At 47.7% G+C, this 27,544-nt stretch overlaps 2 protein-coding genes across 2 annotated transcripts in view; one reads left to right on the top strand and one right to left on the bottom strand.

Moving 5' to 3' along the window:
• The window catches only part of SYCP2L (synaptonemal complex protein 2 like), a 68,392-nt gene extending 58,369 nt beyond the window's left edge, over window positions 1-10,023 (bottom strand). The window contains exons 1-6 of the mRNA XM_040983968.1: window positions 10,015-10,023; window positions 8,673-8,741; window positions 7,434-7,571; window positions 7,224-7,347; window positions 4,132-4,232; window positions 3,565-3,589 (exon numbers count right to left, since the gene is read on the bottom strand). Of these exons, the coding sequence (XP_040839902.1) occupies window positions 3,565-3,589; window positions 4,132-4,232; window positions 7,224-7,347; window positions 7,434-7,571; window positions 8,673-8,741; window positions 10,015-10,023 (466 nt within the window). The remainder of the gene's footprint in view (window positions 1-3,564; window positions 3,590-4,131; window positions 4,233-7,223; window positions 7,348-7,433; window positions 7,572-8,672; window positions 8,742-10,014) is intronic.
• A 3,880-nt stretch (window positions 10,024-13,903) lies between these two features.
• On the top strand, window positions 13,904-20,511 carry GCM2 (glial cells missing transcription factor 2). Its single transcript, XM_040983997.1, has 5 exons — window positions 13,904-14,025; window positions 16,673-16,925; window positions 17,080-17,192; window positions 17,690-17,815; window positions 19,573-20,511. Exons 1-5 carry the CDS (start codon window positions 13,936-13,938, stop codon window positions 20,509-20,511), a joined length of 1,521 nt encoding a protein of 506 aa, XP_040839931.1. The 5' UTR covers window positions 13,904-13,935.
• The last annotated feature ends 7,033 nt before the right edge of the window (window positions 20,512-27,544 follow it).

Below are 27,544 nucleotides of genomic sequence, written 5' to 3'. Positions count from 1 at the left end.
CTTCTGTCTCCTTGGGGCAGGTTTCTACGCTGTCATCCACAGGTCTACAGTTTGATTTTACTTATTGTGGTTGGCACACATCGCTCTTTACAGTCACTTGTGCCACTTTTTCCAGCAAGTTCCAGGTCTGGGTTCTTATGTTAAGACATCTACCATGGTCTCCATTGCCCCAGCTCCTGGCTCACCACTCTCCACCTCCTGTGAAACCATGCTGAGGCTGCACCTTTGTCTGTACAACCTTTCTCTCACTTCCAGTTGGAGCAGGTCCCAGGATTAGGGAGGCACCAGGTGTCCTATATAGCTACATTGATAGTTGTGCTAATCTTGCCAGAACCTGTTGGCCATTAGGTCTGAGGGCCACACAGACCTGTTTTGACCCGTATGATGCCATAGTCAGTATTATTTTCCTGTGGGACCCATGCAATGCACTGAGCTCAGTGAGTTCTCCCCGAGCTCAGCACATGTGCAGTTCACTGTTGTCCCTACAGTCTTACATTCTTTTCCCCACTGTACAAAATGACACCTGATGTGCCACTGCTAGAGTGTTTGATCTGCTGGCCGTCAGGTCTGACGGCTTCCCGGACCTATCCTGGGTGGAACCTGTAGGATGCCGTGTTGTTTCAGTTCACTGAGCCAGAAATGAGTTCACGCCCAGCTCCATGTATGCGCAGTCCTGCCCCATAGCCCTTGCCTCCTTACACAAAATGGTGCCTGAAACAGCTCCATGGGGCTGACTGGGCTGTGAAATCCACCTTGTTCCCACACGGCCCTTCTGGGATCTGCTGCTCTGTCTCTGCTCCTGATCAAATCAAACAGACCAGCAGGATGAGCAGTTCTTTGGGTTCACCTCCCAAGCTCCCAATAAACATCCCTTCGCACTTGTTGCTCAGGGAGTTCCAGCTGCTCAGCACTGTTCCAGTTCTCGCCTAGCTCAGCACATGCACAGCTCACTGTTGTCACTGCAGTCATAAAGTTTTTCCACACTTCAGATTTGTGCCTGATGTGCCACTACTAGAGTTCTTGATCTGCTGACAGTCAGGACTTAGTTCTAACAGACCTGTCTTGGGTGGAACCTGTAGGATGCCACGTTGTTGCAGTTCACTGAGCCAGAATGAGTTCATCCCAGCTCAGTGCATGCACAGTGCTGTCCAATCACAGCCTTTGCCTTCCTATATGAAATGGTGCCTGATTTGGCTTTAGGGGGCAGACTAGGCCCTGAAGTCCACCCTGTTCTCGCACTGCAAGTCTGGGACCTGCTGCTCTGTCTCTGCTCCTGGTCAAATCAAACAGAGCAGCAGACAGGCAGTTCTTTGGGTTCACCTCCTGAGCTCTGGGGAAACGCCCCTTCCCACCTTGTTGTTGATGGAGTTCCAGCAGCCAGTGTAGTTCAGACCACCGCTGGCTGAGTGCTGCTGGGGTATCAGTCACTGCAACACCACACTGTTGTATATGCTACTGCGCCTGTTAGTCTCCAGGTGCTCCTCTGCTGTCATTCTGTCTTCTGCTATTTCCTGGAATGTGTCCTCTCTGCTTCACACTGGCCAATGTTTCTGTTTAAACATGTCCTTGCCCTATCCCGCCATCTTTATTCTCCCCAGTTTCCTTTTGTTTTTCCAAAAGACTTATTTATTTTGTGGCCAGTGCAATGACTCAACTGGCTAATCCTCTACCTCCAATTGCCAGCATCCCACATAGGCATTGGCTCATGTGCTGGCTATTCCACTTCCCAATTAGCTCCCTGCTTGTGGCCAGGAAAAGCAGTGGAGAATGGCTCCAAGCCTTGGGACTCTGTACCCACATGGAAGACCCAGAAGAAACTCCTAGCTTCTGGCTTTTAAATATATACGTATATATTTTTTCCATTGGAAAGGCAGATTTACAGAGAGAAGGAAGATCTTTCACTCTGTCTCTCCATCTACTGGTTTACCTTCCAAAAGGCCACAAGAGCCTGAGCTAATCCAATATGATGCTAAGAGCTTCTTCCAGGTAGGTGCAGGGTACTAAGGCTTTGGGCCATCATCTGCTGCTTTTCCAGGCTATAACTAGGGAACTAAATGGAAAATGGAGCAGTGGGGACAGTGCCCGTGTGGGATTTTGGTGCTTTCAAGTGAGGGGTTAGCACATTGAGCCACCACACTGGCTCCACAATTTCCTGTTATTTCCGTATGCTTCTTACATTTGTGTATTACAATAAACATTAAGATTGTACAAGGGCTTCGTCTGACAGAGAAGCAGATAGCAACAATGTGAAACTGCCCTCATCGGTTGGTTCATTCTCCAACTGTCCACTCACTCCAAGTCTCTTACATGAATATTGGGGCTACAAATGTCCAAATACACAATGGGAAATACTTTTTCTGCCAATTTTTAAAGACCACAATGATCATTTATGAAACTCACAAAAAAATTAACTTGAAGATACGTGGAGTCCACTGACAGTTGGTGAAGACCTCTGACGAACACGGCGCAGCTGTGTATCAAGCCTGACACTTCCCGTGATCAGATATCGCCACTAACCACTCTTCAACAGGAAAATCAAAAACATGTTTCCCACAAAAAGAATGTATCTGTTACAAGAGGTCCCCAGTTTCTGAAATGGTCCAATGTTTCAAATATACCTTGGAGTTCATAATAACCAAAAATATCAAAATTGTCTTTTCTGTGAGCCACGTTGGAAAAAAAAAAAATCAACCACCTAGTCCCCAGTCCCGTTTTCTAGAATCCTTACCTTTACACTCTTACAGGAGAAAAGCAGCTAAAGCAAACGTGGAGAGCTCCCTGACCCGCAGAGAAAGACTCTCCACAGGACATGTCCTTTTCCGTGTCTTTTATTCTTCTTCCCCTAATCCGCACAAGCTTCACAATATATACACACTTCGCGACCCAATCAGCGTAAAGGTCAATCCAGCATGCGCAGAGCGCACCAATCATAATGCAGATCACGTGCCACGCACGCGGTGAGCATGCGCTAGGGACCAATCAGGATGAAGTTCCTGGTTCTGCTAGGCTCCTCCTCCTGACCCTGGCACACAGCCAAGGCGCCATCTTTAGGGCTGGGCAGCCAAAGCTCCCAACAGCAAATGCAAGTCAAGTCAGCAATAGCTACACTGGCCTGGTTTTCCTCTTGGTCTGCTTCTAGGTATGAGTAACTGTCTGTGGTAGCATGAGGAGGGCCTTGTGGCAGATGGCACTTCAGTGGCCACATGCCATCTGCACATGCCAAAGAGATTACCCAGAACAGGAGAGCTGAGACAGCCAAACTTCCCAATCCACCCTCTCAGGACCTACCAGCCCCCAGTGCTGCCTCAGTGGGAAGCACAGCACTGACCATGCTGCTGGTGTGCAATGACCGAACTGGTTTTTCATGAGCTGAATAAAGCTCAGCAGCCATATAGCGACAGCAGCAACTAAACACACAACCAGGCAAATAAACAGGTTTTCACAACCAAATGTATTTCAGCACTATAATATGCTTTCTCAATAAATTCAAATATATTTAACCCCACTTTAAATAGTCTCTGTATTGTAATATTAATTCAAATTGGTAGCCAATAATAGACTTACCTTTTCTACTGCATCTGGAAATAACCTAATAAAAAGAAAGGTTTCAGCTATTATTCTAAAGCAGCATTCTAAACTATAACGTTCATGTCAATAGCGTCTCATAGGCAGAGGGTGCCTTTAAAGTTCAGAGAAAGCTTATGTGACGCTCAGCCACCTGAATACAATAAGCCAGTGGCTATTTGTACAGATGTAAATAAGCCACTTTGCTTTTAACACGGACATGTGTGTTGCTGCACAATTACGCCTTCAAATGATATTCTGGTAATAAAGTCTTCTAATGAAACGCACATCTTACAGAAATTCAGACTTTGAAAATAACCTTGAGGGGCCAGCATTGAGTGTAGCATGCTCCCCCACCACCTACAGAGTGGCCTCTGACATGGGAGCTGTTCTGAGTCCTGGCTGCTCCACTTCTGTTTCAGCTCCCTGCAAATGCGCCTGGGAAAGTAGCAAAGGATGGCCCAGGTGCTTGGGCCCCTGTACCCATGGGAGAGACCTGGATGAAGCTTTGCTATTCCTGTCCACTTCCAAGGGGGCATGCGCAGTGAAGTCCCCCCAGAGCCTTACCACGGCAGTGTCCAGGAAGTCTTCTGTTGCACTGATCAGAGACGCATCTGAGGCCAGGTCTTCCATGGTGAGAAACCCTGTCATCCTCTCAAACCAGGAAACTATGTAGCCGAGACAGAAGAAGCAGATGGAACCACACAGGACTAATAGCAGTCTAATCAATGAAAATTCTCTAGGAGATTTTCTCAGGCAACCAGAATGGGACTAAAGGCCCTCTTCCCTGCACGTGTCCGGGTAGGCCTGGCTCTCAGGTCTGCCATTCGGAAGACTCATGATGGGGCCAGAAAGCTCCAGGAGCCTCCTAAGCTCCCAGGTTCTCAGCAGGAATTGAGGACTAAGGTTGCTAGGATGGGAATGATTTATAACAAACTTTTTAAAAGACTTATTTTTATTAGAAAGGCAGACACGGAGAGAAGGAGAGACGGATACATCTTCCAACTGCAGGTTCACTCTCCAAATGGCCCCAACAGCCCAAATTGAGCCATTTGGAAACCAGGAGCTGCTTCTGGGTCTCCAGCTGTCCTTCTCTCTATAAATCTGCATTTCCGACAACAACAAAAAAATCAGTAAGTCAGAAAAAACAAACAAACAAAACTTCTGTCACCTTCCTAGAACATATTTACTCAATAAAGCAAAGGCCATCTGAAGACCATTTTTGCTGAGACAGGTCAGGAGAAAACGGCTCTTGCTGAGCAGGAGCTTGGATAAACAGCTCCTTACAGAGCCTGGAACACTGCATTTCAGAATCAAGCACCCTGCTGAGCATCACAAACAAGCCTCAATGGGAACGGGAAAAGCTGGCAGGAAATCAACATTGCTGGTGACAGAGCAATGGTTAACTCTCTCCATGTGACTGGTGACTGCAACATACACAAGGTCTGAGACTTTTCTTGTACTTATATCAGAAAACTCTTCACTTTAGATTCAATCACCTGGGGCCTAGAGTTGTGGCACACTGAGTTAAGCCACTACCTGCGGTGCTGGCATCCCAGCTATTCTGCTTTCCCTCTATCTCCCTGTTACTACACTTGGGAAAGCAGCAGAGGATAGACCAAGTGCCCCCTGCTTGGGAGACCCAGCAGGGATTCCCAGCTCCTGCTTTTGCCCTGGTCCAGCGCTGGCTGTAGTAGTATCAATCAGCAGATGAAACATCTTTGTTTGTGTCCCCTCTGTTTGGCACCTTGCCTAAGTCTGTGGGCACACTGAGGTAGATGCGGGCAGCCAAGAGACCTTAGAATTTCTCACCTCTGGTGCAAGAAGCCAAAAGAAATTACTCCCTCAGGACATTCTCTCTCCCCTCCACCCCCATCAGGGTCCCTAAGGAGACACCCAACGACCATCCCCATCCCTTGGCATCACTGTAGTCTGGCAAAGAGTGGCACACCTTCTCTCTCTACTCCTTCGACCCTCCTCCCCTGTGGACAGACAAGGGAAGACAGGAACATTTTTCTCAGCCACCCCACTGCCCCCCAAAACCAACCCTCTCCATCCTAATCAAAGGTCCACAATGGTCTGCAACCTCCTCACCTTTGCCATAAATATTAAAATTTAGAAATTCAAATGGAATCCCAACAGCAAGAAACATAATTATGTCCCAAATCATCCACTGTCTATAAAAAATATTACTGAGTCCTTTATTGCATTAAAGGATACAAAATGTTATGTTAAATTCAAAGCTCAGAGCAAGAAAAAAATTTTGGTGCAATTATGTCCAAAAATAAAAAAAAAATTGAATCATCTGTCTTCTGAAACTATATGTTCTCCATCCTTAAATTCATGATTAAAATGCCATGCTCTTTCATGTTAATGTGATCCAACTTACGCCAGGAACCCCAGGATCTCCCCTCAAGAAGTGACCTCAACTGAGGGAGGTCAGTTCTTTTTTTTTTTTTTTTTTTTTTAAAGATTTATTTTTATTATTTTTTATTGGAAAGGTGGATATACAGAGAGGAGATACAGAGAGGAAGATCTTCCATCCGATGATTCACTCCCCAAGTGAGCCGCAACGGGTCGATACTATGCCAATCCGAAGCCAGGAGCCTCTTCCGGGTCTCCCACGCGGGTGCAGGTTCCCAAAGCTTTGGGCCGTCCTCTGCTGCTTTCCCAGGCCACAGGCAGGGAGCTGGAAGGGAAGCGGGGCTGCCGGGATTAGAACCGGCGCCCATATGGGATCCCGGGCGTGCAAGGCGAGGACTTAACCACTTGCGCCACCGCGCCGGGCCCCTGGTCAGTTCTTTTTTTAAAAAAGATGTGAAAGAGTACAGAAACAGGGACACACACGGACGGACTCTCTAAGAAAATAGCTCCTTCTCCTTGCTTCTCTTCCCCTGCAAAAAGCTGCTGTGCTGGCAAGGCTGGAGTCAGCAGCTGGAACTGCATCCTAGTCTCCCACATAGGGTGCAGTGGCCCAAGCACTTGGGCCATGTGCTGCTGCTTTCCCCTAACACATTAGCAGGTAGCTGGATTGGAAGTAGAACAAATTGAAGCCCAGGCTTGGCATTTCAGAACATGGCAAGCACTGTCCACCATCCCATGAAGCTATGCTTTAAAATACCTCGGTTGGACACAGTGTGATAGCTCAGTGGTTAAATCCTTGCCTTGCAACCGCCAGGATCCCATAAGGGTGCCAGGTTGTATTCTGACTGCTCCACTTCCCATTAGCTTCCTGCTTGTGGCCTGGGAAAGCAGTAGAGGACAGCCCAAAGCCTTGGGACCCTGCACCTGCGTGGAAGACCCGGATGAAGTTCCTGGCTCCTGGCTTCAGATCAGCTTAGCTCTGGCCGTTAGGGCCACTTGGGGAGTGAACCAGTGGATGAAAGATCTTTCTGTCTCTCCTTCTCTCTGCAAATCTTTGCAATAAAAAATAACAATAAATCTTTTTTTAAAATAAAATACCTTGGTCACCACTCCAGCTCTCCTCCTCAAAAAACATTTTTTGTCACCATTCCACCTCCCTCCCCACCATATACAGATGTAGCAGGGTACTGATTTCTCCTCTGATTTGGTCTCCATGGGACAGAAAAGTGTAACACAACTACATCTACCCTAATCCTTCAGGTTACCCAGAACTTCAAGCAATGGCCACGTGACACTCATCTTTGGGATCAGTCCCTGCTGAATTAGTAAAGGCTCATCCTCTTCAGGACCATCCATGAAGAACTGCCGAACACAGGTGAGCAGCAAGGAGACGTGCCCAAAGGCGTGCTGATCCAGCTCCTAGGCAGGAGACCACACTGCGTCACCACTTACGTCAGCAGTGCAACGCAGGACTTTGGGCACAACGTAAAGCAAAACATACTTGCCTTATTGATGGATCTGTCGAGCTTTTGTAAGAGAAGATGACCGTATTTTTGAGGGAAATGGCTCTCTTTCTGTTCAAAGTATTCCTTGATTTTCTGAAATCCATTGCCATCGAATGCATTGGTAATGAGTGACTGAAGCTGGAAAGGCAACAGTTTGCAAATGACTCCTTACCCCAGAACAGTTCATAATGTTTCTAGATCATATTATCTGTAATAATTCAATGTGAAATAGAGGTCAGCATGGAACAACGCTGAATAGTAGGCAATCACGTAACAAGGGATCGAAGTTTCTCGGCTTGTTGACACTCAAATGCAGCAGAGAGCCCGTCCCGTGATGCTGACACACCCTCAAGTTGGAGACCCACTTGACTGGAAACACGTGTGATTCTACGGCTGAAAATTCTTAGCAACGCTGGCAATCTTACAACCCCAAAACGCTCATGAAGTCGCACCAATGATCTTAGTAGAAAAAAGTTAAAATTCCATTACAAACCATGGACGCTGATGAATTCACAAATTGGCCATTATGAGATTGATTTGTTTTCTAACATTAGCCAAGACCTGTTTTAAGTACATGCACTTGCGTAACATTCTTAACTATCTCCTCTAAAAGATGCCTGGAGCTGAGATCAAACCTTGTAGAGCACCCAGCTGGGCCTCATACTGGCATCCTCAGCCCCAGTCCTGCCTGCTGAAAACCCTACCATGGCTGTCCCTCCTCTCAGGATCAACCTAAACCTTTGGCTGCAATCTGCAGGTCTCTGCGTGGTCTGATACCTGGCTGTTCCAAGGCCAGGCTGCAGACTCCCTGTCCCTTTCCCTGTGACTGGTTCCTCCCCATCTCAGCTTGTCAAGCGGATCTTCCAGGGCTACCCGTGCCAAAGGAAGCCAAGTGCCTCCTTGCACCTCCAAAGCTTTCCCATTCCGACTCCTAATTCTTCTCGGCTGGGAACCTGGCTCCCTGACTCTGCCTCAATCATGAGGGCAAGCACTGCTCGAGCTTGGTTCATTTTTGGTTGCTTATATCCAGCACAGGATCCTGCAGCCTAGGGCGCTGTCAGGGTGGCTGAAGGTGAAAACCGACCAGAAGCGTGGATACACTGGATGGAGGAGATTCAGGAAAGGACAGATTTTTCTGCTTCTGATTTGAGAACGGAAGGGACCATTGTGCTGATGGCCCCTGGGGAGCATGGAAGGGGCTGGAACTCACCCACACAAGGAACAAGAAACAGTCTTTACCAAGAAGGCAGCGTGCGGGCTCTCAGTCCCATCATCTTCTTTAACAGACCTCAGAGGACCTTTCTTTTTCTGTGTGCAACAAAAAGACTTAAACACTCAAAGAATCACATTTCAAAGGTTTTTTTTTAAAGTCTTCTATTATTTCCCTCAACACAAAATTTTAATTATGCGTTCCACTTCTTTCCGTCAGAGTGAAACGGCATTGAAAAACAAATTCAGCACGAAGATCACCAGCAAAGTGCAACCTATTTGAACAAGTTAACATACAAAAAAAGCCAAACTTCATAGTGCCACCGTAAAGTACAACTGTTTAGAACCAACCATTGTCAGATGTCAGGCTGCTAAGTACAAACTAAACAAATGTTAGGTTGCTCTTCTCCATTCGGCCTCCCGCGAGGCTGGCGGGCGGAGGACGCTGGGTAGTAGGCGTCTGGATTTAGAGCTTCTCCAGAAATACTAATCAATGAACACACTGCTGAAACCTACTAAAACTCTGTATGAAATCAAGACACAAGTGTCAGACTCTCTAGATCAGGAGTCTGTTTTCTGTACAAATTTAAACAACACCGCAGGGCTCCCATACTGAAATTTTCAAGAATCAAACCACGAGAGAAATGTCCAGAAACTATGACAAGTGTCTGAGCCCTAATTTTTTTTTTCCCCCAGGAAACAAGCCCTGGTTTTGAAACACCTTACCACATTAACTCCATGTTCCCTGCTCACTTCACCCTCACAATGGAATTGCAAAGTGTGAGACATACGGCATTTTAAAATCCACTTTGATGTCTAGACAGAGCTAACGCTGCTACTTCTTGAACTTGACCAAAAAATTCCCCAACGGTGTACTTTTGTCATATTCTAATCACCACTATTTACAGACGCGAAAACAAGGGATATGGAGTCAAAGACCCAAATCCAGACTGACTTTTTCACCAACGGAGTATTCTAATTAACACTAATTATTAAACTAATGCTGCAATAGGGACTCAGGCAGAACCGCGACCGCAGACTGCCTTGGGAGGTCTTCACTTGGTTGCAAAAGTTTTCTGGAGTCCTAGCGTTTGGGACCACGGGTCTGGACCCGGAGAGAGCGACTTGAAAAAATCTGCCCGGCTGCTCTCTAACTTGAATTCCCCCTTCCCGAGGGCTGTAGTAACTAGGAACTAGCTCACTGGTCCGCCGCCGCCCAAACACTCGGAGTAAACCTAAAGAGCTAGAAGCTGCAGACCGGACCCGCTGCCCCATCCCCTGAGCCCAGAGCCTCCCCGCCAGCTTAAACCTCAAACCACCAGGCCGAGAGACCGGGGCTCAGTGGGCTCCGGGTTCCACTGGGGTCACTCACCCGCGGCATTGTGCCGCTCCCGGCCCGACGCTGGCCTTCCCGGCCCCCGAGCCCCCGGCCCCGAGCGCGCCGCTCACCTGAGCGCGCACACCTGCGCTATTCTCCATTCCACCTCCCGCGAGGCTGGCGGGCGGAGGACGCTGGGTCGCAGGTGTCTGGATTTAGAGCTTCTCCAGAAGTATTAGTTGATGAACACGCCGCTGAAACCTATAACAATCCTGAAATCAAGACACACGTGCGCCTGATTAACCAGCGCACTCAGGTCGGGACACCTGGGCGCGCGCTCACGGTTGCACCCACAGAAAATGGTGATCCCAGGAACAGGAACCCGGCGGTGAAAGCTTTCCCTCCTACGCGGAAGTCCTGGTGAAGCTTTCCCTCTAGACGTCAAAGCCGTTAGAGCTGATTTTTGTGCGTTGATTGGAATGGGTCCAAGCTAAGCTCTTTCCCTGCCAAGAACCAGACCTGCCCCTAAAATTACAGCAACGCTCCTGAGACCATAGAGATATTTTCATTTTGCTTTGCTTAAATGCCCTTCTGCGTGGGTAGCCGGAAAGTGGTGTTTAAAAAAAAAAAGATACGTGAATACGGTAGCAAAAAAATAAAACTGCAGTTTGATTTTAAAAAACAGCATGTATTTATATAGGAAAGCCAGATTTACAGAGAGAAGGAGAGACAGAAAGAACTTCCATTTGTTCACTCCCCAAAAGGGCAGAGCTGAGCTGATTCGAAGTCAGGAGCTTCTTCCAGATCTCCCAAGGGTGCAGGGTCCCAAGGACTGGGGCAGTCCTCGATTGCTTTCCCAGGCCACAAGCAGGGAGCTGGAAGGGAGCTGAACAGCCAGGACAGGAATCAGTAGTGCCCATATGGGATCCTGGCACTTACAATTGGAGGATTAGCCAATTGGGCCATCATGCCCACACTCAAAGTTGTCTGTCTGTCTTTCTTTTCTTTTCTTTCTTTCTTCCTTCCTTTCTTTCTTTCTTTCTTTCTTTCTTTCTTTCTTTCTTTCTTTCTTTCTTTCTTTCCTTCCTTCCTTCCTTCTTTTTTTCTTTCTCTTTCTTTTCTTCCTTCCTTCTTTTTTCTTTAAGATTTTTCTTTTTTTAAAAATGCCGCTTCCATTGAAAGTACCCCTTGGGTAACAATCAAGACACTGTCACTAGATGCTGTGGGATTTCATGTAGTGGCATGTCCATGCGTCCACATCCAAGCCAGAGGGGACGCACCTAGAGTCTCCTGTAGTCAACACAGCTTTCCCTCACACTTGCAGTGTGATCCTTGGGCTGTCTTTCCCAGGTGCTTGTACGGGAACAGGGACTGAAAGTACAGCAGCTTGGGCCCAAAGCAGCACCTGCATGGGATGTTGATGATGCCAATGGTGGCTTAGTCCTTGAGGCCACGTCACCAGCCCTAGCATCAATTATTTTCAGATGAGGTTGGAGGCACGGTTTGGGGAAAATATATTTTATGTATTCTTTGGAACTCTACAGTAGCAATACATGCAAATCTTCAGGGGGCCGTAAAAAACATAATAGTAGCTATTATTAATTACATTTTTACTTTGATCAGCTTCCTTTTTTTTTTTAACCAGACATTTTATGACAACACAGAATTAGATGCTCTCACTGTTCTCAAACAAAACACAGGAGCGGCTTTGTATCTTTAGTAGATTCTCAGATGCATTTAGAAACTGAGTTCTCTTTATGTTAAAAGGTTTCGTTTTGGGAGCCCAGCGCGGTGGCCTAGCAGCTAAAGTCCTGGCCTTGAACCAGGATTCCATATGGGCGCCGGTTCTAACCCCAGCAGCCCCGCTCCCCATCCAGCTCCCTATTTGTGGCCTGGGAAAGCAGTTGCGGTCACTTGCGGAGTGAATCGTAGGACAGAATATCTTCCTCTCTCTTCCTCTCTGTATATCTGACTTTTCAATAAAATTAAATAAATCTTTTTTTAAAGTTTGATTTTTGAAGGGTGAGTATGCGCTAGACACACTCCGAAAGGGGTGAGCCAACAAACCTAACCAGATGTGCACAAGATCAGAAATTAATTTTCACGTTTTTTCAGTGGTAATTATAAGTGACTTTCTGTGAGCTATTTTAAAGCCACTTGTGGATATAAAGTAGCACATTTACCAAAATAACGATTCCTTACAAAATTTCAAGGCAGGAATGTTAATCTAACTTTGGAAGGCAAACAACACGAAAGCGGCGGGAAGGCTGGGGCGGCAGAACCCGGCACAGTGCGGCAGCAGGGACAAGGCGGATGGGGCTATCCCCCCAAGGAGGAGACCGGGTGCCTTCACTGCCGCCTGGACCACCTGAGCGAGACCTTAAGCAGAAACTCTGACTAAAGCCACAGGGCGATAGAGTCCCCGGGGCGTGAGATGTTGAGAATGCACCAAGCCTTGTTCCCCCGCCTCCTCCCCCGACCCCCGGATTTTTTTTTTTTTTTCTTTCCTCGTTGGTGAGCAGAACCCTGCTACCTCTGTAGAGCTGCTCTGGAAGCCAGCCGTCTAAGCAGGCTTGCCGTGCCCTTGGCTGGACCGCGCGGATAATCCGCGGATAATCCTTCGCGGTCTCAGGTTGATGCGCGCCTAAGACGCATTTGCTTCCCCCACCCCCGCCCCCGGCCATCTCCTAGCTGGCGGCCCCCAACCCCAGCGCATCCCTCAGGGAGAGCCGTGTCTGAGTTTGGAGCTGTGCTAGTTTTCCAAATTGCCTCCTGTAGCAGTGACGCACCGCAAGGGGTTGGCTCTCTCTGGCTAGGGCTGCAAAAACAATTGGTTTTGGAAAGCCCACCGTCCCTCGCCGGCCTGCGCAGCCAAAGGGTACTTCTCTGCCACTTCAGTTGCGGTGGCGCAGGTGGGGCGACCGCACAGGTAAAAGCCAGCTAGGTCCCAGCCCTGCGTAGCCACATTCTCCCCACCAAGGAATCTCTAGTCCCGCAAAGTTTCGCTAGACTGAGATGGAATCAATGAGATTCCCATGCTAAGGTTTCCATAATATCGATAAATTACGTATTTTTTTTTTTTTTAAGTTGTGTTGAAGGGGTTGGGAACCGTTTAACAGGTAGGAAAGCCGTGGCTTCAAGGTGGGGACTTAGGAGTTCGCCTCTCCACCCTCCTCCACGTCCCCCTGGCGCGTCTCGTTCCCCCTCTTTCGGGGTTCCCACCCAGGGCTCTGCTCGTGCGTGCGGGCCAGGTCTCTTTGCAGTCCCCGGTGGCGTGGATGAACCTAGTTCCAAAAGTGGAGACTCCTCTGGGACCCCCGCAACCTCTGTCGCAGGAGCTGGAACGGGCGGCCCCCAAACCCGGCGCAAGGATCCCTCGCATTCCCGCAAAATTCATTGTTGGCTTCCAGGGGACTTTGCTGGAAAATCTCCGCCTCGAAGGACTGGGGCTAAGCCCCTATCCGGAAGCCCAGTTACAGATCCAAAGCGGTGTTCAACTTGACTGAGACATGCTAACTTTTATCGCCTTCCCCTCTGCCGCTGCGACTTGGTTGGCTTCGCTGGCCTGGGAGCCTCGACATCACCTCGCTGGCTCCGTCTGAAACGGGGGTGACCGGACCCGGGAGCGTGGGCGACCCGAGGGGGCAAGGAAGGGCGCAGAGGCAAGCACCCGCGCTAGAAACGCGACAGATGCGGTCATCAGACGGGCTCCGCCCAGCTCCCCTGCCCACCGCCCGGCTTCAGGATTTTCAACTCTTCTCGCCTTTCTTCTCTCCTCCGTTCTCGCTCTCTCAGGATTTTCGATTTTCTCTCTTCGTTTTTGTCCCTCTCCTTTTCTTTTCCGAGGGAAAGTACCTTGCGTCTGTCCCTTCTCTCTCTCTCTCTCTCTCTCTCTCTCTCTCTCTCTCTCTCTCTCTCTCTCTCTCTCTCTCTCTCGCAGGATCCTGGGCCGAGAATCGCGAGGCAGGCGCGAGGATGCCAGCAGACTCGGGGCAGGATGCGGACCGCGCGTGTCCCCACGGCATGCAGCTCACCTGGGACATTAATGATCCGCATATGCCTCAGGTGAGTGAAACCCGGTGGCTGTGACACTTGGAGCAGTCTGTCCAGAGAAGGGGAGAGGAGAGGAACCCTGCCAGCAGACCCCACAAAATGTTGAGACCCCTCCAAAGTAGAAGAAAAAAGTCCTGTATTGTCTACAAAAGATAGACTCAGCTTGGGGGAGTGTCTTGTCCCAGCAATCTCCTCACGCTTGTGTAAAGACCCGTGGAAGGCAGCTGGAAATAGCCGTCCATCTGCAAGTCCCCAGTGGCCAGTGACAGTAGGAGCACCTGTTATCTTCAAAATGCCTCTCCGCTCATCCACTTATGTGAAATCTAACAGAAATGTAAATAATGGTGCTTCTCTGGCATCAAAATCAGGAGCTATGATGGGAAATGGAGGTGACCAGGATCTAAAACGAAGCAGTCCAGCCTGAGCCATTGATTCAGCCATCCTCCACCGCCTGCCTGACGGAAGGCCCCTAGGGATGCTCTTGAGGCTGCATCATAGTCATTCCTTTAGGGTGAATTTGTTTTCTATGAAGCGGTCCAAGTGCAGAGGACAAACTGGGCAGCTACACTTGATGCTGGCTTGTCTCAAAACTGAGGGGCGGCTTTGAGGTCGTGGGTACAGGTGGCAGAAACATGGCAGTGGCTTCCTCACACTTGCCAGGCGGTGCGGTGGCAGCCTCAGAGACCTTCTATTATGTGTCCGATGAACTTGAATTCATTTGTGCTCATCGCCTCCTTGGGATGTGCAGGTTTGGAATAAGTTCAGTCTCTGTGCTGTCTTTGTGCGAATAGATCACAATTCACAGATTTGTTTTTCATTCTGCCTGACTTCCGTCCACATACATTTTCATGGAAAAACCTTCTGACTCTGTATTTTAGAAGAGTCCCCTCCAGATAATGCAGCAATGGCTCGTTGCTCAAAGATCCCTCCCCCGCCCCTTGGGAAGACTGCTTCTTCCGTAGGGAATGCGTGTAATATCATAAAAGGGACAGACTCATCGGGATGTGAAATGAGAATGGAGGAAGCTTAGCATGCTAGCCCTGCTGAGGCTAACTGAAGGAGAAACCAGCTCACTAGGCTGTATGACCTTGAGGGAAGCCTTGAGTTTGTCTTAGTCTCAAGTGACTGAGCTGTCATCAGGTGGAGGAACTAGATAATGATCTGAACTGTGTCTCAGTGCTGTGGTTGTGGTCTCTCCGTGTGTATCATTACACACACGCGCATATGCCAACGCATCAGAGCAAACGAACCCAATCGTGGAATCCACTGCTGATGTTCTGATTTTCGAATAGTGTCCTCCATGTGTGCACCTGCTGTGTCCCTAGCATGAGATCTAGTGCTCAGCCTGTAGCCTTACAGGACAGGATTGAATGTAGACCCTCAATTGTTGCTTAGTAATAAACTAAGACCTAAAGTTGAATGTTCAAAGATGCTTGCATAGAGCTAGTAGTATGAAATATCACTTGGGAATTAAGATCAAATCAGTAGATTAATTTACATCAATATAACATTTCAAAGATTATGAAGTCTGTTTCTGTTACTCTGAGACACCACATTACAACGAAGAAGCGTCCATAGACAATACGTGGAAGACTGTAGCTGTGTTCCAACGGACTTTTCAGATACTGTGGCTTTGATTCTATATAAGCTCCATATATTACAAGATACTATTCTTCTGATTTCCCCCAACCACTTAAAAATGTAAGAGCCATTCTTGGCCCAAGACTACATAAAAAGAAGCAGCAGATCCAAAGTGATCCTCTTTCCCTTGTTCACTGATACTGCTCCAAAGTGTACTTGGTAAATGAATAGTCAGCACTCAGCAAAAAAGATATTTATGGTGACATAAACAGTCCATAAAATAGACAAAGCCTACCGACTGTGACTATGGAAGTAACAGGAAGGGTTTTAGCTGGAGTTCATTATCCCAGCCATGCTCCTTTGTGGTGGAAAAAGAGATTTGCAGATTGCTCTTGGGGGAAGTCCAGTGCCAGACACGCTCCCCAACATTCAAGAAGGTTCGTCACTGTGGCTCGGCATTGAAGCACCATCACGAGCTTGGTGAGCTAAACTAGGAGCCCAGAGGGCAGCGGGCTTTGCCTCTTGGACGTGCTGTGGGCGTTAACTGCTGATGTGACTGGCAGGTTTAGCACAGAAGGAAGTCAGGAGTTTTGGGAGAAAAAGACACTGGATTACAATAAAGATTATTAAGGTTATGTATCCTTTCCATGACAGATCAATGCAGTTCCTTTTTACCCTGGCACTTTCATAGTTCACTTGAAAATAACATTTGAACAAATCAAGAAGTGGTAAGAAACCAACAGTTCCAGACTCTGGAGTTCAAGGGCCAAGTTGTAAATCCAGAGGAAGCTGTGAGCTGTGTAGCATTGGACAGGCCAACCAACCTCTCAGGCCTCCATTCTATTGGGTTACATGGGCACGATAATTTGTGTGAAGTAAGACAGGGGGGCACTTAGAAAATGGGCATTATGTACTCATTAGTGCCTACCCATTTGTCCAAAATGCACACAGGAGGTGCAGCATTTTGTGACAATGTAGTCCAATGTTTTGCAACATTTTTGGATTTAACAATAACCTGAAACTCGAAGTCCAGGGCGTACAACTTGAGCTTGGTGACATGAGCCTCCTCTCTTGCCAGGAGCCAGTCCACTTCGACCACTTCCGAGAGTGGCCCGACGGCTACGTGCGCTTCATCTACCGCTGCGATGAGAAGAAGGCGCAACGCCACCAGAGCGGCTGGGCCATGCGCAACACCAACAACCACAATGGCAATATCCTCAAGAAGTCGTGCCTGGGCGTGGTCGTGTGCACACAGGCCTGCATGCTGCCTGACGGCTCCCAGCTGCAGCTGCGACCTGCCATCTGTGACAAGGCGCGGCTAAAACAGCAGAGTGAGGGTGCAGGGGCGGCCTGGGAGTCGCTGGCCCCCTCTTCCCAACCCACTGTCCTCTTTGATCCCTTAGAGGGTCCCTGGGACTTGCATATTACTCATCTCTCTCTCTCTCTCTCTCTCTCTCTCTCTCTCTCTCTCTCTCGGTTTTACAGAGAAACCATGCCCCAACTGTCACTCCCCTTTGGAGCTGGTTCCTTGTCGCGGGCACAGCGGATACCCTGTGACCAATTTCTGGCGACTTGATGGCCACGCCATATTTTTTCAGGTAGATAAAGTGAGAAGACAGTTGGTGATGGGTGTTTTCATTGAAGCTCCAGCAGGAAGAAATGGGTGCTGCCTCTCCGAGGGTCCTGTTAGGCAATAGCTTGTAGGCTGTGTGCTTCTGGGCCAGAAATAGCCTTGTTAAGCAGGATTGAGGGACTGCAAGCCATCTTTTGAGATGTCTATGATTGATGACATTTTCTTCTTCAAGAATTTTTTTTTTCCCCTTCTAAGATTTAGGAAACATCAGTTTGGGATCTTTGGGAGGGCGAGCTGCTAGGGTAGGGAGCCATGTTGTCTGTCAAGGACCATTTGGAGATTTATAACCTCATTCAAGAGCCATACAAATGATCAACTTAAAAACTGGCGTGCTGGAGGTTGTTTGAGTTCCAGGTCCTGCAGCCCCCTTGGCAGGACCACACTAAATGACTGTTGTGAACCGAGCCCTCCCATCTCCACTTTAGAAGAACCAACCTATGTCTCATTTCTTCTTTAATGCAGGCCAAGGGGGTCCATGATCACCCAAGACCAGAGAGTAAGTCAGAGACGGAAGCTAGAAGAAGTGCCATCAAAAGACACATGGCTGCTTTCTACCCACCCCAGAAAAAGAGAATTCGAGAACCAGAGGTAATGGGGAATTGGCACAGCGCTAAAATCTGTGTCTATCTCCATGGCAAGATATACTCATTACTGAAATGGGAATCTCACTATTAGCGGAAGAGCTATGCTCTTAGGGGAAAATTACATACCTCTGACAAAATTACATGAAGTCAACATTGGCATCAAATTTCCACGTTTTCATTTATTTATTTAGAAGGCAGAAGAGACAGAATACTTGCAATGGCCAGGGTTGGGTCAGGGCAAAGCCGTGACCTTGGGAACTCAATGTGCATCTCTCAGGGACCCAACTGCTTGAGCCATCACCTTGCTGCCCCCACCCAGTGGGCACATTGGCAGGAAGCTAAAACCAGGGTGTTCAGAGAGTGCTTGAGGCAACCCCAGCAATAACTTAACTGCTGTGGCAAAGCCACCTCTGGAGAAGGATTTTAATCCTTCCTTTTTAAAACTACCTCTGTCCCTTGGACACAGTGGCATAGGGGGCTCATCTTCTGCCTGTGGGGCTAGCACCTCATATGGATACTAACTCTAATCCCAGCCACAATACTTCCCATCCATCTCCTTGCTAATGACCTTAGAAAGCAGTGGAAAATGGTCCAAGGACTTGGGCCCCTGCACCCATGGGGGAGAACCCAGAAGAAGCTCCTGGTTCCTGGCTTCCTCAGCTCCAACCTTTTTGGGGAATAAACCAGCAGATAGAAGACCTCTCTCTCTGTTTCTCTTCTCTGTAACTACCTTTCCAATAAAAATAAAATAAATCTTTACATAAAGTCTCTAAGGACAAAAATGTAGTTAGGGTATGTACTGACATCCAAAATACAAGCACAGTTATCCAATAGTGATAAAGAAATACAGTCAACCCCTCAACCATGAGAGAGAGATTCCAAGACCCCCAGTGGACGCTTCCGACTACAACTCATACTGAGCCCCCTCTGTACATTTTTTTAAGTATCTATTCATAGCTATGAGAAAGTTTAATAGAACAGTTATATCAGCAAACTAATAAAACTTATTTAAATCCATGCACTGCTTATTTCAGGAATTTCCACTTAAAATATTTTTTGGACATTAGGTGGCTGTAGGTGATTAAAATCTTAACAAAGCAAACTATTAGTAAGGGAGATTACAGCAGATGCGTCCTTGCCAGAGGACTGGCCACTGCTTTACGTGGAAACAGACAGCAGTTCTTGGGGCACTTTGACGCAGTTGGTCTTTCAGCTAAATCCTTTCAGGTGGGCAGCATGTTGGTGTGCGCATAATGGAAACTGTCACCAGCCTAGTCCTTCCTCCAACAGGCACTGTGTTTCATTCGCTTGATGATTACATTCAATTGAAGATGATATCCCTAGGATGTTATTGTTATTAAGTCCCATGAGGAATCCAAGGCTCAGAGAGGTTGGGTAATGTGTTCCATTAGTAAGGGGCAGAAGGAGGACTTGAACTCAGGACTGGATGGTTCCTGAGTCTCCCCTCTTACGAACACCGTACGAGTGAGAACTGGATCATTGGCTGCTCAAACTCAAATGCTTGGCTGCTGGAGAATCTTGCTTGTTCACTGGGTAGTATTCGTGCCCAAGGCAACTCAAGCTTTTCTCTAGGACTTGGGCTCAAATCCAGTTTCTGAGCAGTACAGACTCTACAGCACACAGCCCACCAACTGGGGTTCGGCTTGTATGTATATGCTTGGCTGTTGTTATAGGTGAGGGTACGCACATAATTTGCATATCACATATGCTTATTTGCTTATATTTGCGTATTTTTTTAAGGCAAAAGTGAATCAAGACAGCAGTGGAAATTTCAACGAATTACCACCCCTGGAAAATCCAGAATTGCTTGATACCAGCACTGAGATCAGCTTTGCTGTTCCAACCCAGTCTTGGCCCGCCTTCTCGAACTGTGAGGCTTACAAAGCCACCTGTGACCTGGCTACCTTCCAAGGAGACATAATGCCATCCTTTCGCAAGTACCCAACCACAAGACTCTATCTGCCCAGGCCACCTTGCCACTATGAGTTGGCAGGCCCTGGGTGCACATACCCAAGCCCGTATCCTAGTCTGTATGCAGATTCCACCTCTGTGTCTAGTAGCACAGACTGGGTCCATCTGAACACACTTCCCTATGATGTCAGTTCCTGCAGCAGCCATGAGAAAAGCTTTGATTTCACAGGTCAGCAGCATGGCTGGAGACCAGCTCCTGGTAGACCTGGCTCGCGGGAGAGGACTGACCATGGAGAGTTCCAGGCTGTGGCCACCAGACCCTATTATGACCCAGAGCTTCCTTGCAGGCACCTCCCATCCTCCCCAGTGAACGCTCCAGCCCTGCAAACAGTAATCACCACCACCACCAAAGTATCCTACCAGGCCTTCCAGCCCCCAGCTTGGCCCTACAGTGACCATGTGCTGGAGCAGGGGAGCCTTTCCAGCTGCAACTCTGTTTCTGAAAATGCCCTCCAGCCAGTCTATCCTGAACCCTTGAATCCTGTAGCCAGTACCACCCAGGCAGCCTCACCCGCAGGGATCTTTGGCTTGAAGCTTACTGAAGATTGCCAGGCCATGAGCCCCATGCTGGATTTCCCTCCGAAGGAGGCTCGCTCTAGCACAGACAGAGCGGATGCTTGGGATGTGTGTCTGTCTGGGCTGGGCTCAGCAATAAGTTACCCAGATAGAGTTGTCCCATTCTTGAGCTATGACACAGAGGACTTTTGAAAGCTACTCCAAGGCGCACCATCCTGCTTCTTGATGCCATTGCGTGTTCCGCTGCCTGCCTGTGCACATCTCATGTTGGGTGAGGGGATTTCCCTTACATACAAACCTATGTTTTTGATAGGATACTGATTGTCAACATTACTAGTTGGTGATGTTTTGACAGTACAAGGAAATTTTGCACAGCATTTTGAGACCAGCTTTGCCACCTAGAAGTAGCTTGGGAAAGCGTGAGTCTCTGAAATGAGCACAGAGGCAATTGGAGCCCTTGAAGGTTTGACTCTGGCCCAAGTTCACGGAGCTTGTCAGCTGCAGCAGAACTGGAGTCCCTTGGCCTCTTTCTAAGCTTGGTTTCCATTGGAAGCTATCAGAGCATTTCACACATCCATGTTTAGCTCACATGGAGGCTGCCTGAACAGATTCAGAAAGAAACTTTATAATCCTAGCCCTTGGGTCATCTCATAAAATTTTATTTAGCCTTAGAACCTGTTAAAATAGCTTTAAGAGACCCTGCACCAGCGTGGGAGACCTGGAAGAGGCTCCAGACTCCTGGTTTTGGATTGGCTCAGTTCTGGCCATTGCGGCTGCTTGGGACATGAATCAGCAGATGGAAGATCTTCCTCTCTGTCTCTCCTTCTCTCTGTATATCTGACTTTCCAATAAAAAGAAAAAAAATCTTTAAAAAATAGCTTTAAGAAGTGATTTTGATTATTTTATCTCCAACATAAACTAACAATTAAAAAAGAACTCTGGCAATGACAAAATACAAAATTCTAGAGGAATTTTGGCTTTCAGTATTAGCTGAATACCTTTTCTTCATGTGATGGTTTTCATTACAGATACAACCTACCAAAGATACATATTTAATGAATTCTTAATGTATTTAATGCTTTTTCCTGATTAGAATTCAAAATTAGAATTAAATGTTTTATTAACATATGGTTTTACTGTTCCCTATAAGTTTAATTGATAATGTTCAATAAAATAAAAAACATTTTAAATCAATGTAGCAGATGTTTATTTCAAAACAGAACTTGGCAAAAATATTTTTGTTAGGACCTAGAAAGAGTTGTTACGAAATATTAAAGCTTATTAACTAGTTTGATAGATGTGTGGTTTGTTTTAGAATTGCTATTATTGTACTTTTGTCATCAGGTTACAACATTTGGAAAAGACACACACCTGTGTTTGCACTGCTCCCAATACTTAGTGGAAATATACTCAAAGCTTTCAAACATAACAAGCTCTATAATAAAATACGCTTTTGAGAATGGGGGTGGAAATAAAGGTATCATCTTCAAATTTGCCTAGAGGATCTAATTCACATAACTAAAATACAGTTAAACAGATATTAGGTTAAGTCACTGGGTGGCCTCTAGCATTCCGTAATAAAGGCCTAACACCTGTAACGAGCACCTGGGCTGGTTAACACGTGGTCAGCAAGCAGGTGCACACCTGCCTGTGGCTCCCAAAGGAAAAGAAGCCTGGTACACTCATGGGCTGCTTTTTCTGTAGATTCCATTGCCAAAATCCGTAGCTCTAATATATCCATGAATGGAACTTTCTAGTGTAAACAGCAGCCTAAGTCCTGAATGTGTATTCATTTCTTTAATCCTCCCAGCTATCATCAGACCCATTGGTAGGTTAGTGAGAGAACCGGGTTGGAATCCAGAGCAACTTAAGAGACCGTATTTGTTTGTTTGATATTCATTAATTTGGAAGGTACAGTTATAAAGATGGAAAGAGAAACCTCCCATCTGCTGATTCACGCCCAAACCGGCTGCAACAACTAGGTCTCCCAGCACTTGTCCCAAGTGGTAACTTAACCACTGTACCAAATACCCCTTAACTCAAATTTCCATGAACTTTCTGTAGTTCCTGTATGTTAGTTTTGATTATAATTGCTTATCAGTGAAATCCCGCTTACACTTGAGTGTTGAACTTGATGCAAAGTCATCAGCTTTATTATTATATGGGCAGGACAGGTAGGAAGGAGCAGGAATGGTGAGGGGAGTAGGGGGCAGACAGGGCATTTCCCCCAAACACCACTAGGGTCCCCTGGGGTCTCCTTGGGGCAAATCCAGAGGAATACCCCATAAAGATGAATGTTTTACTTTAATAGTTACAAAGGTACCTAAGATTTCAGCACATTTTCACCCACAGTAAAATAGACGTTTTGGTTTTGTTCAGAAGCAAATCCAAGTTAAGGGAAAACAATGAGCAATCAACAGTTCAGGTATTGCAAGGAAATGTGTAATAAAGCCATCCGAGTGAGAACCACTGAAGACCCAGGCCCATCTCCCTGAAACAGGAGCCCTGGCCAGAAGGGGGTGGCTTACCTGGAAAGGGCAAACCTGCAGGGGGGCCAATGCCAACAGCAAGCTCAGGTGCGATGATTGGCCTCTGCTCGTGTTTCACAGTGTTAAAAGGGGTCTAGATAGCTGTCAGTGTTCAGGAGTCGAACTGTGGGTTGGATGCTGCAGGCAGGACTGAAGAGGGCTCCCACGCTGTGTGTTGGGCAGCACCCCGGCTTCTCCAACTAGGGGTCCAGGTTCTCACATCTGGCAGCCTGGCCTGCCCCAGACTTGACCCACACATATGTCAGATGGTCCTGTAACCTAGCCTGGTTGATCTGTTCCCAGCCTCGGTTCTTGGGCTCACCTGCCGGGACTGTGTTCTGACAGAGGAGATCCACAGGCTCCTCTATCAGGTCAACTCCTAGTGGAAGATCTCACACACCTGCGGATCCTTGGCCTTGCCTGACTTGGTCCACCTCTTGCCCTGGCAGGAACAGTGCCCTTGCCCAACCGGCCCACACCCATTCTGCCTCTTAGTGGGGGCACTACAGTTCTGGCCTACCTGGTCCACTCCCGTACCCAGTTCTCATATGGTTCAGTGAGTGCCAAGACCTAGCAGCCTGTCCTACGTCTACCCTAGCTCTTGCGAGCACCAATGAGTGCTTGAGCCTGGCCCAGTCTGATACATCTTAGGCACACCTGTGCCAAGGGATGCTGCAGCTCTGTCCAGCCCAGTTTACCACACCATTCCAGTTCTCATGCTCACTAATGATATCACAGCCCAGCAGGGGCAACCCCTTAGTTCCCCAACAAAGCTCGTTCACACCCATAGATCTTATGTATGCCAGTGTTTGTTCCGACCCAGTCTGGCATAAGCCATCACCCAGCTTTGCCTTTGCCATCAGATGCTGCAACCTGGCCTGGTCCTGCCCAATTCCAACTCTCACAGGGGGTGCTAGCACTACCTAGCTTGCCCCCACCCCTGGCTTTCATGCAAACCATTGTGTGATAGCCTAGCCTAGCTTGGCCTGGCCTGCACATGCCAGCATACTATGGTTTGGTCTGACCCTATACCCACAGAACCAACCCACATACCAGTCAAGAAGTGAAGCAGCCCTAGCCGGCCTGACCAACACCCAGCCCTGACAGTCATGTTCACCAATGGGAGCTACAGTGTCCAGGGAGTTCCCCAAATTGCCCCACCAGGTCTACTTCCAGACACAGATCTGACACATGCCAGCAGGTGCTAAACCCTTACCCAACACAATTTGTCTCCAAGTACTGGCCTTTGTGTTCTGGTGTTGTGACCTGGTCTGTCCCATACCCAATTCTTTGGTGCACCTGTGAGTGACACAGCCTGGACCAGCCCAGCCTGTTTTCAACCCCAGTGCCTACGAGTGTTGGTAAGTTCTAATGGACATTTCTAGCTCAGCTCACCACCATCCCAACCCTTGAGCAAACCAGCTGGGATGGCAATCCCACAGGGGTGAGTCCATGATTCCCCACAGAATCTGCTCCCAGACCTAGTTCTCTCAAGAGCTGAGTAGTGTCGTGGCCCAGCCTACCATGATCCACCCCCTTTCCCAGTAGTCACTGGTGGATATTGTGATCAAGCCCTGCCAGGCAGGCCCTCCAGGCATGGCTTTTGTGTGCACGGTAGGTGGTGCTTGATACCAACAATCCCAGCTCAGGTCTCCCACATGGGCAGGTGTATTGTTTTGGCCCCAAAAGGTCCTCTGGTTTCCCTCCTCTGAACCAACTGGTCTCAGGCCCCTCATTTACCTGCAAGTGCAGTGGCCACTCCTCACCTCTCACATTCTCCCTCAGCAATCCTGCCTCCCACACATCAAAAAACCCACTTCCCTGAGCAATCCAGAGCCCCCTACCCATGCCAACAGACCCCCATGCCCAGTCCTTTGGTGATGTGTAGTCTGGGGCCCTGTCTGCCTGCTCAGCGCCCATGCACCTTGTGTGTGGGTCCCCAGAACCTGTCTGTTGACATGCCAGCATGTACACCCCACATATTTTTCAGGGAAATAAAAAACAGAATAGGCAACTATGCTGCATACTGGTATAGTTAACACAAATTTGGCATTAACCAGGCCCAGAATTTCCACCAGCTATTAGCAGCTTTTCTCCCAGCAGTGTAACACTTGTCTAGGTACACTGCAACCTAGGCCGTTGCCTGCAGCTAGAATTCATGAATATATTCTTGATTATGAATATCCATAAAAAGAATACACTTAATAATAAATATGACAGAGGCTGTTGCCATGGCTCAACTGGCTAACCTCCACCTTGTAGTGGGTGCCAGTTTGTGTCCCAGCTGCTCTGCTTCCAATTCAGCTCTCTGCTTATGGCCTGGGAAAGCAGTGGAGGATGGCCAAGTCTTTGGGCGCCTGCCCCTATGTCGGAAACCCAAAGAGGCTCCTGTCTCTTGCCTTCAGATCAGCTCAGCTCTGGACGGTGCGGTCATGTGCGGAGTGAAGCAGTGGATGGAAGACCTTCTCTCTGTCTCTTCTTCTCTATATAAAATCTGCCTTTCCAATAAAAATAAATATTCTTAAAAAGTATGACTGGGACAGTATTTCTCTTTGCAGATAATCTTTTAAAGAAGTTTACCCGGGAAGCATACAGACAAATAAGCAGACAGAGCACTCCATTCATTAGTTCACTCTTCAGATGAACTCTTCAGCTTGTTTTTTTTTAAAGATTTATTTTTATTATTTTTTCATTGGAAAGGCGGATATACAGAGAGGAGAGACAGAGAGGAAGATCTTCCATCTGATGATTCACTCCCCAAGTGAGCGCAACGGGCCGATACTATGCCGATCCAAAGCCAGGAGCCTCTTCCGGGTCTCCCACGCGGGTGCAGGTTCCCAAAGCTTTGGGCCGTCCTCGACTGCTTTCCCAGGCCACAGGCAGGGAGCTGGAAGGGAAGCGGGGCTGCCGGGATTAGAACCGGCGCCCATATGGGATCCCGGGGGTGCAAGGCGAGGACCTTTAACCACTTGCGCCACCGCGCCGGGCCCAACTCTTCAGCTTGTTTACAATATTGTGCACCCAGGGCCCAAGTCAGGCTCTCTCCACACCCAAGATCTCATCCTAAGGAAAAAAGCTACACTGGGTTACAATGAAGAAGAGGTCGTACTATTGCTCCCTCCTGGCACTCGGCAGAAAATGCAGTGACCAGTTAAGGCACAGAAGATGGGAGGAAGATGTCACAGTGAGCAACAACATTGCGCCCTTGAAGCCTTTGCCATGAGCCTTAGAATCCGTGGATCAGGCTGAGCTCTCCAAGAACGGACTCACTACATCGTAGAAGGAAGCTCCAGGATGAGACCACTGCATTTACGGGATCTGGGATTTACAGCGTTGATTTGCTTTGCTGCTTCCTATGATTCATTCAGGACAAAAGCTCAGATCAGATGTACACACTACTTTCCCATAAAATACAGCTTACCCATGCTAAACACTCTGAAGTCTTCACTTAGCTAACATTTTAAGTAACATGAAAGATCAGATAATAACGCATTTAAAAAAATTAACATTCATACGGCAAAGAAACAAGGATAAACGATAAGCAAAAATATGTGTAAGACTTTGTTAAGCAAAGGATATGCTAACTTTGCAGGGAGGGCCTGTAACTCCATTTCTAGTTATGCAGTAACTAACTACGTTCTCCTCCAGTCTGTACTACTGATGGAAGACAGCCACGCTTGGCAGTTCTGCCCAGGAGGCCCTGGGGGACCACTTGTCTTGAGTCTGTGAAATGTTACACCAGGTATTTGTTGGATTTGAACGGGGGAGCAAGTGGTGACAGAATAATAAATGTTTTCACTGACCTGTGTCAGCTTTGCAAATGCCAGGAAGATCATTTCAAGGTGATTTCTCAGGTATCTGCAAGAGATCATAAATCAAAAATGGCTGTGTGGCAGTGACACCTTGCACTCGAACTTGAATACCTAGAAGAATCCTTAGACTGCACATAGTCATCAGGAACAGAAATGAAAAGTTGTTTTCAAAAATACAAGAAAGAATGGCTGAAGAAAATGTGAATTTCCACATCTACCTCATAGTCTTTCAATGTCCTCCAAAAGCAAGTCCAGATGGAGAAACACATCCACTGTAAGATGCAGAAGAAGTATAAGAATGAACTCTCCACTTTTATTTTACTTTTATTGAAAAAGCAGATTTACACAGAGAGGAGAATGATACAGAAAGATATTCCATCTGCTGGTGCACAAGTAGCCACAATGGCCAGAGCCAGGAGCTTCTTCAGGGTCTCCCATGCAAGAGCAGGGTCCCAAGGCTTCGGGCCATCCACGACTGCTTTCCCAGGCCACAAGCAGGGAGCTGGATGGAAAGGACACGAATCACCACTATAAAGGGATCCCAGCACTTGCAAGGCAAGAATTTAGCCACTGGGTCATTGTACTGGGCCCAAATTTTCCACTTATAATAAGACCTTTGGAATGCCTTTCTCTGAGACACTGGAGTCTGAGGAGTTGTGGTTGGTTCTGTTGATTGAAGAATTTACCTCTCAGGTTGAAAGGGCTTTCCCTGGCTACCCATTGTTCTTGCCTCGTTCCCTTCCACCTCCAATCTCTCTATCAGAGTCCTATTTCATTCTTTCTGACAATTAAATTTTCTTTGTGGAAACTAAGCTGTGTCTATGTGTCTAACCCACTGTGTCTATGTCCCACTGGCTTGTAAGTTCTATTTGAGATCTTTGACTA

This window comes from Ochotona curzoniae, unplaced genomic scaffold, assembly GCF_017591425.1.
Source record: "Ochotona curzoniae isolate NIBS_2020 unplaced genomic scaffold, NIBS_Ocur_1.0 contig_4064, whole genome shotgun sequence".
Lineage (NCBI taxonomy): Eukaryota > Metazoa > Chordata > Mammalia > Lagomorpha > Ochotonidae > Ochotona > Ochotona curzoniae.
This window is presented reverse-complemented; position numbering and strand designations above follow the sequence as displayed.